Source organism: Oncorhynchus mykiss, chromosome 16 (genome assembly GCF_057628025.1).
Source record: "Oncorhynchus mykiss isolate SJ-2025 chromosome 16, ASM5762802v1, whole genome shotgun sequence".
In the NCBI taxonomy this organism is placed as follows: domain Eukaryota; kingdom Metazoa; phylum Chordata; class Actinopteri; order Salmoniformes; family Salmonidae; genus Oncorhynchus; species Oncorhynchus mykiss.
Window position 1 is genome coordinate 44,711,405 of NC_143037.1, and position 17,651 is coordinate 44,729,055.

Below are 17,651 nucleotides of genomic sequence, written 5' to 3' on the forward strand. Positions count from 1 at the left end.
AGGGTGCCATTTGGGACTTTGTCAATGCCTCTGCTCTGTCGGACATTAATCCACACGGGCATCTAACTCTATGGGATGGATGTAGTGAACGGAACATTCACAGAAACAGTCTCCTCAAAGAGGGACAGATAAGCTGCACAGAGGCTGCCATGACCTGGATGATAGAGAGCAGGTCACATGGTACCCTGGAACTAACAGAGGGAATGAGAACATGTTTCACATAAAAGGCCTATTGTTACCCTTTTAAAGATCCCCTTTCACTTCTCTGAGGATCACAACTCACAAATAGAACAGTCAATATTAATTGAATGCTCAATATCGACGTTATGTTATAGCGCTATTTATAGGAGTTGGTGATTGTAGGCTAGACACGTAATTGGCTGATGATAGGTAAAAACAGGTAGAGTACCGGTAGCTAAGGGGCTCACATTTCATAACATAGATACTAGTAAGCACTGATAAAAAAATATATATATTTTTTAATGCAGCTACAGTATATCATCAGATTCAGTCACTAGTAGTGACATTCTGACATACCCGGCCACCACTGAGCACCGTTCCACCTGGACCCTTACAGATTTGCCAAGACACGGCAAGACATTTGACTAAAACACAATGCAAACCTATGAAAGCCAAGTTCGTTCCATAAGACTGGCGTCCTCTGTCAATGTCCATAAAAAAAACACCAAAAGCCTCCACGGTTCAACCTGCCATCCATGCACCAAAGAAACACAAGCACCAAACGTTCACAAGCACTAAATGAATACAGCACAGCAGCCTAGCAAAATAAAGAAATGCAACTATGCATTGACAGATGGTCCATCTATCTCAACCATTCTTCTTCCTCGTCGAGCGGTTGGTTAGTTGTTGTGCAAAGCCAACCTCACTACTGTGAAAGGGGGTTGTAAATAAGACTAATGGGGTAAAACCCTATTGAGAGGTGACAGTTTAATGGCCTGTAGTGTGTACAGCTCCATGTGAGATGGAGCTAATTCACCTAGTAGAAATGTGACACTGGCTGCCTCTGCTCTGCTGGGAGATGCACACACATACACACACACACACACCCACACATATGCACACCCACGCACTCTCTCTCTCTCTCTCTACTGGGCAATGGGAGATGGGCAGGGTGTGTCCACAGCTGGGTAGATAAAATGAGAATGGTAGCCTTTATGGTAGTTTGTATGGAACTGCTCAGTTATGCCTTAGCCCGGGGCTAATTACGAAGTCAAAATCGTACTATCCATTCCAGAGACATCACCAAGAAGTACTGTCGCTTTTGCATTGCTGATTTAAACTGTGCATCTTCATGGAGCGTACACAGACACTGACATTGTTTTGAATGCATAAAAGGATCAGGCCTAATCTCGGCAAACTGCAAATGGGTAGTTGACATTATGGCCAAACCAAAAGTGAAAAAATAATTTATTCTAAAATTCAAGTTTAAAAATATATAGATGCATTAAACTGTCTAAACATTTCAAAATGTTACGTGGCCACCTTTGATACATGTTTTAATCCAATTGTATTAACCATTTCATGCATTAGTTCCTTGAATTGAATTTGTCCTCTGGTGTGACATCATAATTAATGCTAATATAATGGTTTAATGAATAGACAATACAAATACTTTAAATCAGTAATCATATTCTGTAATTTCAGTTGAAAAAACACGTAATTTCCTTCTATATTGACGGTAACAAAGTGTCTCCCCATTACATTTTGAGTAAGATTCAGTAATTTTACTAAACCTAGATTACGTTTACATGTATAATTTAGTCATTTAGCAGATGCTCTTATCCAGAAAGACTTACATTAGTGCATTAGTGCTAAGATAGCTAGGTGAGACAACATTTCACAATCGCAGCAAGTAGATTTTCCCTCAACAAAGTAGTTATCAGCAAAGTCAGTGTAAGTAGGAAAAGAAAAGTGCTTTTCCACCATGGGGGTGCCAATTTGTCCAATTGTGTATTATGATGATGTTAACCTGCCTCTTGCTTAACAGTTATTTCTACATTTTCTTCAAGGCAACACCTTTTTTTCCTTTCATTTATTGGCGTCACCCCATTGGACATTATGTCACACCGATGGACAATTGACAACAGGCAGTCAAATTTCACTTAAAAATAACAATACATTTCTATAAAAACAAATTATTTACCTTTATTTTACTAGGCAAGTCAGTTCAGAACAAATTCTTATTTACAATGACGGCCTAGGAACAGTGGGGGCCTGTTCAGGAGCAGAACGACAGCTCGGGGGTTTGAACTTGCAACCTTCCGGCTACTAGTCCAACGCTCTAACCACTAGGCTACCCTGCCGCCCCACACCATTACTGACGTTTAGAAGTGTCTGAATCCTCATTTAAAAGATTTCAAGTGTACTCATTCCAATTGAAGGGCTTCGAAAGAGTCCTGTACTGTTATTTTTCCATCACTACCTCCCCGAGTCAGGAGTGGTTCATTTAGGCACCTGCTGCCTTCCTTGGATTTTGGCTGCCGTTTCTTGGGCTCCCTCACCAAAATCGAACCCTGACTCACTGTTACCCGTGGTCACCATGGTAGGCACAGAAAGTACGATCGAAAAGCGTTCGTGGTGCCCGAGACTATCCTGCATGGGTTTTGAGTCTGATTGAATGCACGCATCCCCAAAGGTCAGCACTTGTTGGTTTGATTTAGCTCTAGAATTGTTGTAGTCATCCAAGTAATGTTGGAGCAATCAAAGGAAATACAACTGATTTAATTATCCATTCGCAGTTTCACTGTACCGGCCGTGTGTCCCAATACTTGCATGGCTTCAGTTTTGAGACAAGAATAATGCTAATGGTAAAGGTCACTCAGGTAGGCCGCCAAAACATTGAGGTGTACCTGGCCTCAAGGCGACCCCCGAACCCGACCTACCCACAGCCACAGCGTGGACGACATCGGTCCCGACATAGGTCTCGTTATGTCTGGCAAAAACCAAACACTGCATTCCACACACAGTAAGAACCTCAAACCAGCGCTCCAGCATGGTGGTGATAGTGTGATGATTTGAGGATTCTTTGCTGCCTCAGGACCTACGAATTCTGCTCCGTATCAGATCATTCTAAAGGAGAATGTCAGGCCATCCATCCATGAGCTGAAGCACAGCTGGGTCATGCAGCATTACAATGATCCAAGACACACAAGCAGGTCTACATCAGAAAGGCTGATAAGCAACACATTTTGGAATGGTCTAGTCAAAGTCGAGACCTAAACTCGATTGAGATGCCGTGACGGGACCTGAAAGGAGCCGTTCATGCTCAAAACCCCACAAACGTTGCGGAGTTAAAGCAGTTCTGCATGAAACAGTGGGCCAAAGTTCCTTCACAGAGATGTGAGACTGATCAATCCGATGTCACTAGTTTGCGTTGCCTTATGTAAGGGAGCATGATGTTTTACTTCACACACACACCACACACATTGCTGCATGTACTCACACACACATCCACTGTTTGTTTGCTGTTGTATTTGTGCTGTTGCCAGTGTCTTCTCTCTGTGTTGTCCGTTTTGTATTACATTGTTTTTATGTTTAATACCAGCCCCTATCCCCACAGGAGGCCTTTTGCTTCTTGGCAGGCCGTCATCGTTAATAAGAATGGATTTGCCTGGTTTAAATAAAAGGTAAAATAAAATCAAATGTTCCATTTATATAATATTAGGTTTTTGTTGAAGGTCTGATAACGTTCAGTGTAAAAAAATATGCAAAAATAGAGAAAATCAGAAATGGGGGCAAATACTTTTTTTCACGGCACTGTACATTCCATTCTCAGCATCGACAAAACTCTCTCTGTCCTCTATCTTGTTAAGTGTGTTCAGGTGTGTTGGCCACACCCACTAATGAGCGCTTGTTCCCTTTGAAATGCGGGCTGTTTGAATAGACTAAAATGAACAGCTTTGCATGTGTAAAGAAAACATGGCATGCTACCTCCATCATGGTGACGCAGTGGACTAATTCCATGGATAAAGAACAGATGATTATAGGTTGAAATCTTACTGATGCCGTGTCACAATAAAACATAGATGTGTTTGCACGATTAATGCCTAAGGAAATTAATTTCCATGTATACTATCTGTGCTTGGAGTTCAAAAAAATTAACCCAGGGCCCAGCGGTCTAAGGAACTGCGTCCGTGTCCGATCCCAGGCTGTGTCGCAGCCGGCCGCGACCAGGAGACAGCACACAATTGTCCCAGCATCATCCGGGATAGGGGAGGGTCTGTCCCATCGTGCTCTTGCGACTCCCTGTAGTGGGATGGATGCATGCACACTGACTTCGGTCTCCTCCGACACATTGGTGCGGCTGGCTTCCGGGTTAAGCAAGCAGTGTGTCAAGAAGCACTGCGGCTCGGGCAGGGTTGGGTTTCGGAGGACGCATGGCTCTCGACCTTCGCCTCTCCCGAGCCCGTACTGGAGTTGCAGCGATGGGACAAGACTGTAACCACCAATTGCATATCACGAAATTGGGGAGAAAAAGGGGTAAAAAATAAATAAAATGGTAACCCAAAATAATTTTGCAGTGTTATTAAATGTCTAATTGAAACATTCAGTGAACATTTAAAGGAAGTTATTCAAAAACCTCCAAATGGTCTACAATTTCCATTCTCAGAGCATTAACTATTAACATTTTCAGAACCTCCCTGCAACCTAAAAACAAATGTCCCCAGAACAGGCAACATTTTCACTTCTGTTCTCAAAACATTTAAGAAACGTTCAAATCAAATCAAATGTTATTTGCCATATACACATGGTTAGCAGATGTTAATGCGAGTGTAGCGAAATGCTTGTGCTTCTAGTTCTGACAATGCAGTAATAACCAACGATTCCACAACTACTACCTTATACACACACACAAGTGTAAAGGCATAAAGAATATGTACATAAAGATATATGAATGAGTGATGGTACAGAACGGATTAGGCAAGTAGATGGTATCGAGTACAGTATATACATATGAGATGAGTAATGTAGGGTATGTAAACATAAAAGTGGCATAGTTTAAAGTGGCTAGTGATACAAGTATGACATAAATATGGCAAGATGCAGTAGATGATATGGAGTACAGTATATACATATACATTTGAGATGAGTAATGTAGGGTATGTAAACATTATATTAAGTTCAGTTTTAACTGTCAGGAAACATATGGCTTTGTTCCCACAACCAATGTGAAACCAAAAACATACGTTCCCACAACTTCCAAGGAACCAAATGTGGTAGCTGGGCTAACCATTTAATTTAACCACAACATATTTTAATAGCTTTTTCTATCGTTAAATTGTCAAAAGATTATACTTTTTTAAATTGTACTTTTAAAAGGCGTCACACCAAAGGACTAAGAAATGTACCCCTTTTTTGGCAATGGCAAAAAAGTACAATATTTTGATAAACATTTCTGATAAAGCTTACAATCTGTTCAGACCATGTGCTCCAGCTCTCTCGCCCCGAACAATGGTACACAAATGCTGGCTCACTGTTAAATCACACCATGTGGACATTGATTACATTTTGTCACCAAAACCATGAATTGACTTGGGGAAAGGAATTGTATCATTTTTTTTCATTCATTTACTTAAGTTAAAAGTTCAAAACCTTTACCTGTAACAGTCACAGCTTTGAACATTTATCCAAGGCCTGTCTGCTCATTGGGCAGCCGCCTATAGCGCCAGATTGACAAGGGCGCCATTTTCTGAGCTAAACTGACCAAGACGCACCTCCAACAACAACACATACAACCTCACATAATACTGCCCCCAAAAAATGACAATTTCTCTCAACCAGTGACATATGGGCTTTTTAGGTGAGCACTGATGGTGCCCTGTGATAAGCAGTGTCCATTTTGTCAAAGGCAGGGGCGCAAAATATTTAGCTTGTCCATTCCCAGCGCGCCTCTGGGTGCTGTTGGAGAGCCGCAATCACTGCAGTTCTCCACCAACGTTGTCAAAAAACAGACACTTTTTACATCATGCAGGTTTCTCCGATCAAATAGCCTAACCTAAATGGCGCTTAATCAAATAAAACAGGTCAAAGTAAAATGGACGCTAAGGAATGGACAATCACAACTGTTGTCCAGGAGTTTCACCCCATTGTCATGATCAGTGGTTTCAAGTTTGTATCCGTCAATTATTGACAAGCTGATCATGGAGAAAAAGAAAACACTTCTGCATTTCCCGCTGTGTAAACACATTGCAAATAGGCTCTCGATAACTGCTGATAAAGTTGGGTAGCTGATTTTCAGAGCTTGAATTGCCAAACTAAATCGGGACTAATAAAGCCAATGCAACAGCCTGTTTTACAAAAGGTAGGCCAACAACATAGATGGGCATTCAAAAAATTCCAGTGTGGGCGACAAGGTAGGCTACACCCCAGTAAGCACGAGCCGATGTCTTTTGGACGTCTTTTATTGGTCCTGTCCGGATCGGATGTCTTTTTTTTGGTGTTTTACAAACATTAGGCTTACCACAGTTAGGCATTTATGAAATTCACTATAGGATATACCTCAGTAAGCAGTAAGCACGGACCGATGCAGACACCTTTTGGACGTCTTTTTTTGGTGCAGCCCGGCCTTGATTTCCACATCCACGGACATTGGTGTTTGGTCCGGACCAAATCTGAGCCAATCATGTTTAGTTCACATTTGGTGCGGTTCAGACCGGCCTTGATTTCAATGGTCATTTATTTTTGGTCCGGTCCAAATCTTAACCAATCATAGACGTCGATGTTTGGTTCAGATTTTGTCTGGTAATGGACCAGCCTTGATTTGGCCCAAACATATACGTCTGGAAAATACTTATTTTCAACATCCAGATAATTAGTAGCTTATTTTCAACTAATTCAGAACTGAAAATGAACCTGATTTCAAAGCCCGAAAAATATGTATTTTTCAACGTCCAAAAAATATTTTTTCAACTTTCATTCAGAACCTACATTGAACCTAACTTCAACGTCTGGAAAATATGTATTTCTGACATCTTTTCAACAACATTTTGCTTACTGTGACTATTCTAGTTTCGCCCGGGTGGTATTTTTTGGTCTTGGCTAAGGCGGCAGAACCGCAAGGAATGGCCCTGCATTTATCACCATTGATTCAAAATGGTAAGAAAACTAATTATACAGTGCATGAATTTACTTATGATCCAAGTTTTAAAAAAACAAAGCTTTAATAAAATTACATTATATATTTGTTTGCCATTACGAACAAAAAGGGTTATAAAACCCACTATCTTTTATAACTGAACCCAGTAACCACACAACAACCATTATAAATACCTTTCAGGTCAAATTTTTGATGATCTTAATAAAAAGTTGATGAATTGTTCCTCTTTACATTCTACTAAACATTAAACTCTGTAAGGAAAAACATTTGTCTCGCCTGTTTACAGACAGGTTTTTACACAGCTGTTTTTACACAGACAGGTTTTTACACTTCAGTGATAACAGGAATCCCCTTGCCAACAACTGGAGTTCTCTTGCCAGCACTTGGACAGGCAATGAAGTCTGGGTCATGCTCAGTAGGGCAAAACATACCAATGAATATGAGCTTTTCTTATTGAACAAATTCAAGTAGTACCTCACTGTTTCGCCAGCTTCAAAAAGTGATCTACTGTGTAGTACCTATTGGACACAACCCTGGACCTCTGCAATGTTCCGCTACATTTTTCGACTGAATGTGGCCCTGACTACAGGCTGGTAATAGAACAGCAGTGTTGCACTCAAGGCCAGAGTGGAGCACGAAGCATTAACATACGGGCATGGACATAGCCAGCCAGCAGCAGCTAACATCTGGACGCCAGGCACCGTGGACGCATCTCAAATGACACTCTATTCTCTATAAAGTGCACTACTTTTGACCAGGGCCCATAGGGCTTTGGTCAAAAGTTGCGCACTATGTAGGAAATAGGGTGCCATTTGGGAGGTAGCCGTGTCAGTCAGTACAGACACCCACAGAACCATCTCAGCTGAGCCAAGCATGTTCTCACATCTCAACATCCACATCCTTTGTCCTCATGTCTGGCCAGACCCAGAAAGACTTATTCATAGAATAAAATATATATAATTGAAGTAAAGTTATGGAATGGTTACTATATGGTTGGAAAGTGGAAACAGAACTAAGTTTACCTTCGGTCTCTCCAAAATGACCAATAACAATCTGTCCTTTATCAAATAAATGTATCAAACCAGAGGATACTAGCTTTATAATGTTCATGGTTTTGTCCAAGTATCTCCATGTTTTTCAGACCATGTCAGCTAACGTTTTTTTTAGCGCATTGATTTTGTTGTCATGTTTCAGTCATATTAAATTAGCTTTAACGCTTATTTAAGTTTTGGGAACCCCTGCATTAGAGGAATGAATTGGGGTAGCCATAGGCCTATCTAAGCCAAAAAGGCTATTGTTATCATTCAATAACAAACAAATGATTTTATATAGTTTATATTAGGAGAGAAATAGAAGAGGAAGAGTTTAAACTGTTCTTATAATGACCCCTAAATTATGTTCTGCCTTTAGTCGACACACACACACACACACACAGTTATGTTCTATCCTCGTTGAGATCTAAAACACATTTCCATTCAAAATCCTATTTTCCCTAACCTCTACATTTCAAATATACTTTAGCCTCATGGGGACGTGGGAAATGTCCCCACAGGGGAGAACATCCCTTGTTTTACTATCCTAGAATAACAAACGGCTGCGGGACATGGGGGGCTTCCAAATATCTGCGGGGGGCAACATCGACATATCTGCAGTGTGTGGAAACGGTAGTGATGTTACCGGGAGATATTCGTGATTCCTCCTGCTTTGAGCTCTGCCATATCGTTCCAGCTCCACGTGGTAATTTATGAATATTTCTACATGCTAATGTGTGGTTCCAGAGACACACACACGCTGCTCCAGAAGCGTCTCTACTCGGCTGCATAACAATGGTAACTACCAGCATGCAGCAAAAAGGCGGGGTGCAGAGGGCGATAGAGTGAACATTTATTTATAACAGACGAGAGGGGGATAATGCAAATGCACAGAGAAGCAGTACGTTTAAGAAAGATACACCTCTTACAGCCCAATGACACTGACCTGTCTGCGAAAAGACATTCAATAACAGCATTGTCGAAGTGTGTTAATATAAGTCTCAATGCAGCTCTGTACAGACATGTTTCCATTGCTCTAATTCCTTATACTGGAGCAGTGAACAGTCATCACAACCAGGAACGTTGAAACAACTTCTCTAGGGAATGAATGACCTTGATTTTAGAGGTTATAATCTCAACAAAAGCACTAATTAGGCCTACTCTATGCATATGAGCACAAGGACTTGTCAAACACTACGTCTAGACGTCTCGTGTAGTGCTATGCCATCATGTTATGGCTGATGCATTAGAAGAAAAGTATTTCTTTGTCAGCATAATTCTGTCACAAAACAATACATCGAAGCATGCCAATATGATCAAATGGCAAATAAATATGTTTTGATCATATGTTCCATCGTATGACTGAAAATTATCTGCGTGTTTGAAACAATCTTGTAACAATTCACTTGGGAAAAATAATCCATGTTTCTCTCAATGGATCCAAACGCCATCATGTTTTAGGGTTTGTAAATAATTCTAAATCCACTGCAACATTTCCTTTTATAACATATCTTTCAACGGTCTCTAGGCAGACATGTGGGACACAAAAGGCCTGCAACACATCTGTATTTAAATAATGTTTTTGAACTAAATTATCCAGGGTGAGGGAATACTTTTACTGCCCATTATACTTGAATTAGTCACTGCTGTTTATGGTGTAAGTGAGCACACCAAATATACATTATAACCTACATTCCAAAAGTGCCCAGAAATTGTTAGGGGTTTTCCCATAAATCAAATCCATGTTTTGGATTCGTGTCCGCCAGACAACAGACCAACCTAGACAATGCTATTAGTAGCCTAGCCTACATTGCCATTATGTAGACTTTTGGAGGGCAACAGCATATATTCCTAGATGTATAATTTCCCGGTTTTATCTGGAGGGAGACCACATCGCTCACAGCAACCGGCATGTTATTTTGGTATGGTTGTTTTTAGAAACTAACCCTTAACCGATTGTTGACAGGTGTATAAATCGAGCACACAGCCATGCAATCTCCATAGACAAACATTGGCAGTAGAATGGCCTTACCGAAGAGACCTTTTAAAATCAGTTCGTCACATTTAGCTCTTATCCAGAGCAATTTACAGTAAGTAGCCTAGTGAGTGCAGACATTTATGCTTGCAATGAAACTCACCTCATTTGTTGATTAGGCTACCGCAGAAAAACGTACCATAAAACGTATAAATAGCTCCTTTATTAGATAGCTAGCCTACATTTAAATCATTGTATGAAAGAGATCCAGTCTTAGGACGATGTCTTCTCGGTTGCATTTAGCCTTGCAGGCAGCGTTGTGTCCGAGACTGGTTTAGAGAAGAGTGACGTCAAACAGCCCCACATTGCCAAGTATGACCAACCTCACCGAAGGAGATTTATTTATATATACACACAAATAATAAAACACCCACCATTGAACTCACCTGCAGCCTCGAAAGGTCCATGTTTAGCGGATGATACTTTGGAGAATAATACTCTCAGCGTTTGGCAAACCAAAATATTGGCATTCTCAGAAACAATTTAGTGGTGCTGCAGAAGTAAAATGGATCCAATGGACACACTTGGTTACATACTGGTGAAAATAGTCAGTAATTTGTTGTTTCAAGAATAGGCTATTATGTTCAAACTAAACTACTTGCAATAATTACGTTTCACCCATTTCGAGAACCCTATAAAGGAGGTGTAATAAGGTAAAAATCAATAAATGCATTTGTGGAGTGTTTATTGAACAGTAACAAACCAGAGTTACAAGTGGTGTTTCATCTCTTCACTACACCAACACTGACTTTGTATACAAGATATACATATGTTTGTAGTTTAAGGAGAAACCAGGATTTATTAAATTACACAGGTAAAGTTGAGAAAGGCAACGGTGCACAAGACCAGACAGACATTGAACCGACTCAGAGAGTATCAGCAAAAGTTAGTAATATGACAACTGATTAAACAATGACTTAACAGTAGTCATTTGGCAATGGTGTGCAAAGGCTTTGTTATGATCTACCACCTTGAAGATCCATCCTGGCTTTGAATTGGTCAACTCAACATTAGTCTCTGGAATTCAACACAAGTCTGGAGGCAAAGCTCTCATCTGGAGGTGTCTGCAGCAACATGGTCCAGTTCTGTAGATGAATTTTCCGTGGTGTCCCCTCCTCCTATTACCTCTGATACAATCTGGAGGGGAAGATGAGCAGTTTAGCTAAACCTAGATTCATTTATAGCACGCATTAGCCATCAACAATGTAGAGTGCCTTCAGAAAGTATTCATACCGTGTGTGTGTGTAACAGCCTGACTTGATTAAATAGATCTGTTTCTCCACATAATGACAAAGTGAAAACGTGTAGACATTTTTGTAAATTTATTGAAAATGAAATATCTAATTTACACAAGTATACACACTCCAAATAGAGCTCAGGTGCAGCCAACTTTCTTTGATTATCCTTGAGAGATCACTACAACTTGGAGTTCACCTTGTTGCCAATTAAATTGTTTGGACATGATTTAAACTACAGAGTTCCTTGGCTGAGATGGGAGAACCTGCTAGAAGGACAAAGGTCTCTACAGAACTTCACAAATCTGGGCTTTATGGGAGAGTGGCCAGACAGAGGTCACTCCTGAGAAAGAAGCATGACACCACGCCTGGAGTTTGCAAAAAGGCATGTGAAAGACTGAGTATAAGGCAAAAGATTCTGTGGTCTGATGAGACAAATTGAACTCTTTGGCCTGAATGCAAAGTGCCATTTCTGGAGAAAACCAGGCACAGCGCAACCTTGTAACGCCATCCCTACCGTGAAACATGGCGGTGACAGCATCACGCTATGGGGATGCTTTTCAGAAAGGCAGGGACTGGAGAAAGGGGGAATAATGAATGGAGCCAAATCTTTGATGAGAACATGCTTCAGAGTGCAAATGACCTTGGAACGCAAAATCTTTGCCCCAGTCTAACAGCACAACGACGCCAAGCGTACAATGTCACTAATGGCTTCAGAACAAGTACGTGAAAGTCCTTGAGCGGCCCAGCCAAACTCCAGGCATGAATTCCATTGAAAATCTGTGGAAAGTTTCACCGCCACTCCCCATCTAACTTAACAGATTGTGAGAAAATCCCCAAATAGATGTACACAGCTGATAGACATACCCTAGATGATGACTCAAAGCTGTAATCACCAAAGGTGCTTCTATGCGAATACCTACGTAAATTATAGATTTCTGCATTTTATTTTCAATTACATCTGCAAAAATTATACATTTTTCTCCCCACTTTGTCATTATGGGGTATTGTGTATAGATTCAATTCAGGCTGTAACAACTAAATGTGGAATAACTCAAGGGGTATGAATACTTTGAAGGCACTGTACATTTTCAATCTACTCAACTTTATAAGAATGTATTTTTCTGTTGGTTAGTCATTCCTTTCAGAACTGCTACAACTACTATGCTGAATAATAATAAATAATCACACACACATGTTGGAAAACTCTACATATTGCTGATACACAACCATGTTTATAGTCAGACATTGGGGAGCTGGGGTGCTAAACTGATATGTGGAATTGTTTGAAGACTGTCATACATTTGGTTTCCCATCTCTTCATTCAAAGACTCATTCACGGACACAATTACTGACAGTTGTGGCTGCTTCGTGTGATATATTGTTCTCTACTTTCTTGCCCTTTGTGATGTTGTCTGAGCCCAATAATTTTTCTACCATGTTTTGTGCTGCTGCCATGTGTTGCTACCATGCAATGTTGTCTTAGGCCTCTTTATGTAGTGTTGAGGTGTCTTGTCGTACTGTGTGTTTTGTCCTATATATTTTGCCTTCTGGTAGGCCGTCATTGTAAAGAAGAATTTGTTCTTAGCCGACCTGCCTAGTTAAATAAAAACTCATTTAGCCATTTGATTTGGAATTTTAGGACCATTCCAAAGTTGACACCTATTCATTCCAGGTTTTTTATTATGGACTGTCATTTCGCTTTGCTTATCAGAGCTGTTCTTGTCATAATATGGACTTAGCCCTTTTTGGTAACAGACCATCTTCTGTATACCACCCCTACCTTGTCACAACACAACTGATTGGCTCAAATGCATTAAGGAAAGAAATTCCACAAATTAACAAGGCACAACTGTTAATCGAAATGCATTCCAGGTGACTACCTCATGAAGCTGGTTGAGAGAATGCCAAGCGTGTTCAAAGCTGTCAAGGCACTTTGAATTATCTATATATTTTGATTTGTTTAACACTTTTGGTTACATGATTCCATAGTTTTAATGTCTTCTATTATTCTACAATGCAAAAAGAAAGTAGTAAAAATAAAGAAACCCTTGAATGAGGTCTCCAAACTTAACTGGTACTGTAGATTTGCCTTTACTACTAATGCCCAAAGAAATGCATTGAATAACACTCAAATCTCAAAAAAGACAGTAAAAACATTTAGAAGAAAGGTTTAAGTGTGTCCTGAATCTAGGAGATGAAAAATACATTTTTTTTTTACACATATTTAACTCTTGGGTAGGCACAAAACTACCGTCATACTTCAATTTGTTTATTTATTTTTTTTACGGGTACCGATTACCTTCATATGAATCCCGTGACACTTGTGGGTCCTAGACCAAAACGGAGAACACGCGAGTCTCCCCTTTCCATAATGGTAATAGTTTGTAGGCCAAACCGTTCGGACGCTACAGCTTTCCGGGATGTCTCATGGTCTGACAAACATTGCTCTAATTCAACCACCTGTCACCGCAGATGCAGAAGTGCGACACTGGCGGATGTGGTGGATCGAGACGCATCCAAAGGAAAAAAAAAAAAAAACAGGTCCCTAGCCTAAACTGATGGATTTCGACAGGGATTTTTTTTATTATGCAACTTATGTATTCATGTATGTATGCATCTTAGACCAGCGCTTCAATCGACTTTCGGGGGTTAAGAAATCAAGGGCGACAACTCACTTGGTCCTCTATAGACTGCAGAACTCTCTCAGAGAGCTCCATGTCAGCAGAGTCATCGTGTCCCGAAGCATCCAGCTCGACCCCAGTCAGGATGTCCATAGGACCCTCAGCGATGGCCCTGATAGTCTGGTCCTCCAGAGCCAGGGCCGTGTCAAACATCAGAGGGGACGGAGGACACCCCACTACATCCAGGTCCTACAGGAGATGAACAGGAGAGGGGCGGGGAAGACATTAGTGGGTAAGTGTTACAAGGTGTTTCTATTCCTCAGCCAAGTAGATTAATGCAGCTACATTACAGGGGAAGTAAAAGGCAGAGAGAGTTGTGACAGATAAACACTAATGCTATGGTTGAGCACATACAGCAAGCCAGTGAAATCCAACCCTTTTCAATGGGGACCCCATTTTTTGCACCAGAATTTCTGCCTACCCTATCCCACCAAATCTAATGAAACTTTAAAATCTATAAAATGGATTTATTACAATCTCTTAAAATGAATAAACCAATAAATACATTTTTCAAAACATTTGTATATTGCCCCATACAATAAATCAGTAAAAAAAAAAGAACACAAAATTGTTTTTAAATGGGCCTGTCGACTTTGAATAATACTGCTGTGAGCCTTGTTAAAAGGGATTACGTCAGGAATGTGGAAATGAAGCCCATAATCTACTTCCCTAGAATCAGATGAACTCGTGGATACCATTTGTCTACATGCAGTTTGAAAGAAGTTGCAAAGGATTACCTCAATTGCTAACTAGCATTTGTGGTAGTGAGCATTGGCTCACCAAACTACCTCTAACTTCCTTCATACTGCACACAGAGACAATTGTATCCACGAGTTCATAGACTCGAGAAGAAACACCCAAAATCACGACATATCACGTTAAGGCCATTCTAGAAGGTATGACATCAAAGTATTTTAGACGCTATTTTGGTATCAAAGACTCATGAAACCAACACTTTAAATGTTTATATTTTAGTTCAGTATACATGCAACATGTTTAGACATTCTGGGGGGTGAAAAAAAGAAAATCAGTTTTGGAGGAATAAACGTGTTTGTTGCTTCCAACTGAATTGACTATCCCCTTTGTTAATATGGGGGAAACCAACAGACCATGGGAAGATGTTAATGTTGGCCCTGTTAGGATCTGGACAGCTACAAGCTGTCAGACTTGATTAGGGCACCTTTAGCAATAATGGTAGCAGAAAGAGTGAAAGTAAATCTTGGGGGGGGGGGTGAAGAAATTAAAAACAACACAAATCAGTGAGATACACACCTCTGACTCCCAGCAAGTTTCCTGTTCTTATGATATACTCATAGTCTGAAATCCAGACACGTTGTGTGGTAACATTCCACCCCTTGTACGGTGTCATATGCCAGAGTACAAGCAGTGGAATGTTAGCACAAAACATCTGTTCTCAACTATCCTACCTGGTTAAATAAAGGTGAAAAAAAAAAAAATAAGAGCAGGAAACTTGGTGGTCAGACTTCACGTACGTCACTGAACTCTAGCGGCAGGCTCTCCGTGGGCTGTAGCTCTGCAGCACTCAGGTACATGTCTTTGGGCAGTACTGCATCCAGCTGCTCTGGGGTCAGGGCCGTCTCCTGTTCAGGCTGGTACATGGGGGGAGGCAGGGAGAGGTGCAGGGGGCAGCGAGGCTCCTCTGACTGGCCCATGTGAACGGGCCGGTCACAGGGAACATCCTTCAGCCCCGGACACATCTTGAACAGTACCTGGTTACTGTCCTGGTAGATGTCTGGATGTCTTATGGTAAAGAATAATAACTGACATCCACAATGGCAATTACATCAGTTATAGTCTCCCATTAAGATACTTCAGAGTATTGTGTATTACTCTGCTATAGGAACCAATGTGAGGAAGCCTAGAAATCAAGGCTAGATCAGCTCATCTTCCTTCGGTGTTGGGCATCTATAGGAATCATGGGCATGCAACAGAACGTCAGAAACAAAAAAAAAAAACACCAGTTAGACCAGGGGTGTCAAACTCGTTCCATGGAAGGCCTAGTGGGTCGCTGGATTTCCTTTCAATTAAGACCTAGACAACCAAGTGAGGCGAGTTCCTTACTAATTAGTGACCTTAATTCAGCAATCAAGTACAAGAGAGGGAAAACCCGCAGACACTCTGCCCTCCATGGGCTAAGTTGGATACATATGCGTTAAGCAAACAATTAGCACCGTCATTACAATTACCACACAAATAAGCAGTCTACAACAACAGCATTAAAACGACGTAGGTAGTTTTTACTAGCTTTACATCACAAGTTCACTACAATAACAGTATTTGGGTATTTGTTGTGTGAGACGCTGCAAGGTACAAATAAATGGCTTAAAAAGGCTTGGTTGGTTTTGTACAGCAAAATTTTGCAACAGGTTGACAAACGCTTTGCTCGGAATTAACCAGGTTTTATTGATTCTTGGAATAACATTTTAAGCAGAATTACTTGCTATGTCAACCACTTGATTACTAGCAGACCAACAGCGTAATGAAACTGGCGTACACACGTTTCTGTTCGAAAAAAAACATGAAGTAAAAAATGTTAAAATAACGGACTTGTAAAGGAGGCGTTTGTTCCTTCCAACTGAATTGACTATTCCCTTTGTTAATATAGAGAAAACCAACAGACCATGGGAAGATGTTAATGTTGGCCCTGTTAGGATCTGCACAGCTACCACAAACTGTCAGACTTGATTTGGGCCCTTTTAGCAATTGTGTGTAGTAAAGGGAGAGTGAAATTAGTCCATGAATATTCTGCAGGTCAAGCACATAAGAAGTTAGGGTTCGAATGGGAAATACGTTATTCTGCAGACTGGTTATCAAGCTTGGACCGCCTTACTAACTAATGCTCCAGTTAACTAATGCCCCCAGCTTTCGGCACAACAAGCATTAGTATGCTAGGGTAACACAAAAGTCCACGAAAAAGATTAATGCAAATTTGAAAACGAACTTTAGATAAACACATGACTGATCATAGAGGACACCAGAAGAACCGTATGAAGGATACGAGAGACGCAATGTCGTGTCATTGGGAGACACTGGTTAGAACAGCGGGTCCCTTCCACATAGGAGATACACCTCTGGCTGGACCGCATCGTATGCGCCTGTAGAGAGAACACACACAACGACAGGAATAAGGTTAAGATCCTCAAATTCCTCAACCAAAGTTTGGTTGAGGTTAACGCATACGGTGACCAGTTAATGCAACGTCTTAGTCCGGATACACCAAATCCGGCATACTGCCTGCGTTCCCACAAAACACAGTTTTCCCTCTGCTGACACTATTGTACTGAGACGATATATCAAATTGATGTTTTAGCACAATGTTCCAAATATCTGTATCGCAAGGATCATATTTATTTCTGAGCGTGCTGCCTTTTTGGTCTGGTCTCCGTTATGCCTTCTGTGCACCTTCCCACTCAGACACCAAGCCCCTGTCACTCACAACGAAATAAATTGCTGTTTGTCAGAGGAAGTTAAAACTCGCTATTTGCATTAGAGGTTAAGTCCAACAGAACTGATTATATGGACACCGAA

General features: G+C 40.9%; 2 protein-coding genes and 1 non-coding gene across 3 annotated transcripts in view; all 3 read right to left on the reverse strand.

Moving 5' to 3' along the window:
• The window catches only part of LOC110492019 (nck-associated protein 5-like), a 49,773-nt gene extending 39,287 nt beyond the window's left edge, over positions 1 to 10,486 (reverse strand). The window contains exon 1 of the mRNA XM_021565973.3: positions 10,287 to 10,486. The gene's annotated coding sequence lies outside the window, so the exon portion shown is untranslated. The remainder of the gene's footprint in view (positions 1 to 10,286) is intronic.
• Positions 10,487 to 10,852: 366 nt separating this feature from the next.
• Positions 10,853 to 14,293, reverse strand: LOC100301771 (poly (ADP-ribose) polymerase family, member 3; the record flags this gene model as incomplete). The annotated part of the gene is given in 2 exon segments (NM_001160600.2): positions 10,853 to 11,320; positions 14,097 to 14,293. Coding segments are annotated over 2 exon segments (284 nt in total), but the record flags the coding sequence as incomplete, so codon positions are not given.
• Positions 14,294 to 16,683: 2,390 nt separating this feature from the next.
• Positions 16,684 to 16,819, reverse strand: LOC118939612 (small nucleolar RNA SNORA2/SNORA34 family). The gene has a single exon (XR_005036645.1). It is a non-coding gene; the product is annotated as a small nucleolar RNA SNORA2/SNORA34 family (small nucleolar RNA).
• Positions 16,820 to 17,651: the final 832 nt, after the last annotated feature.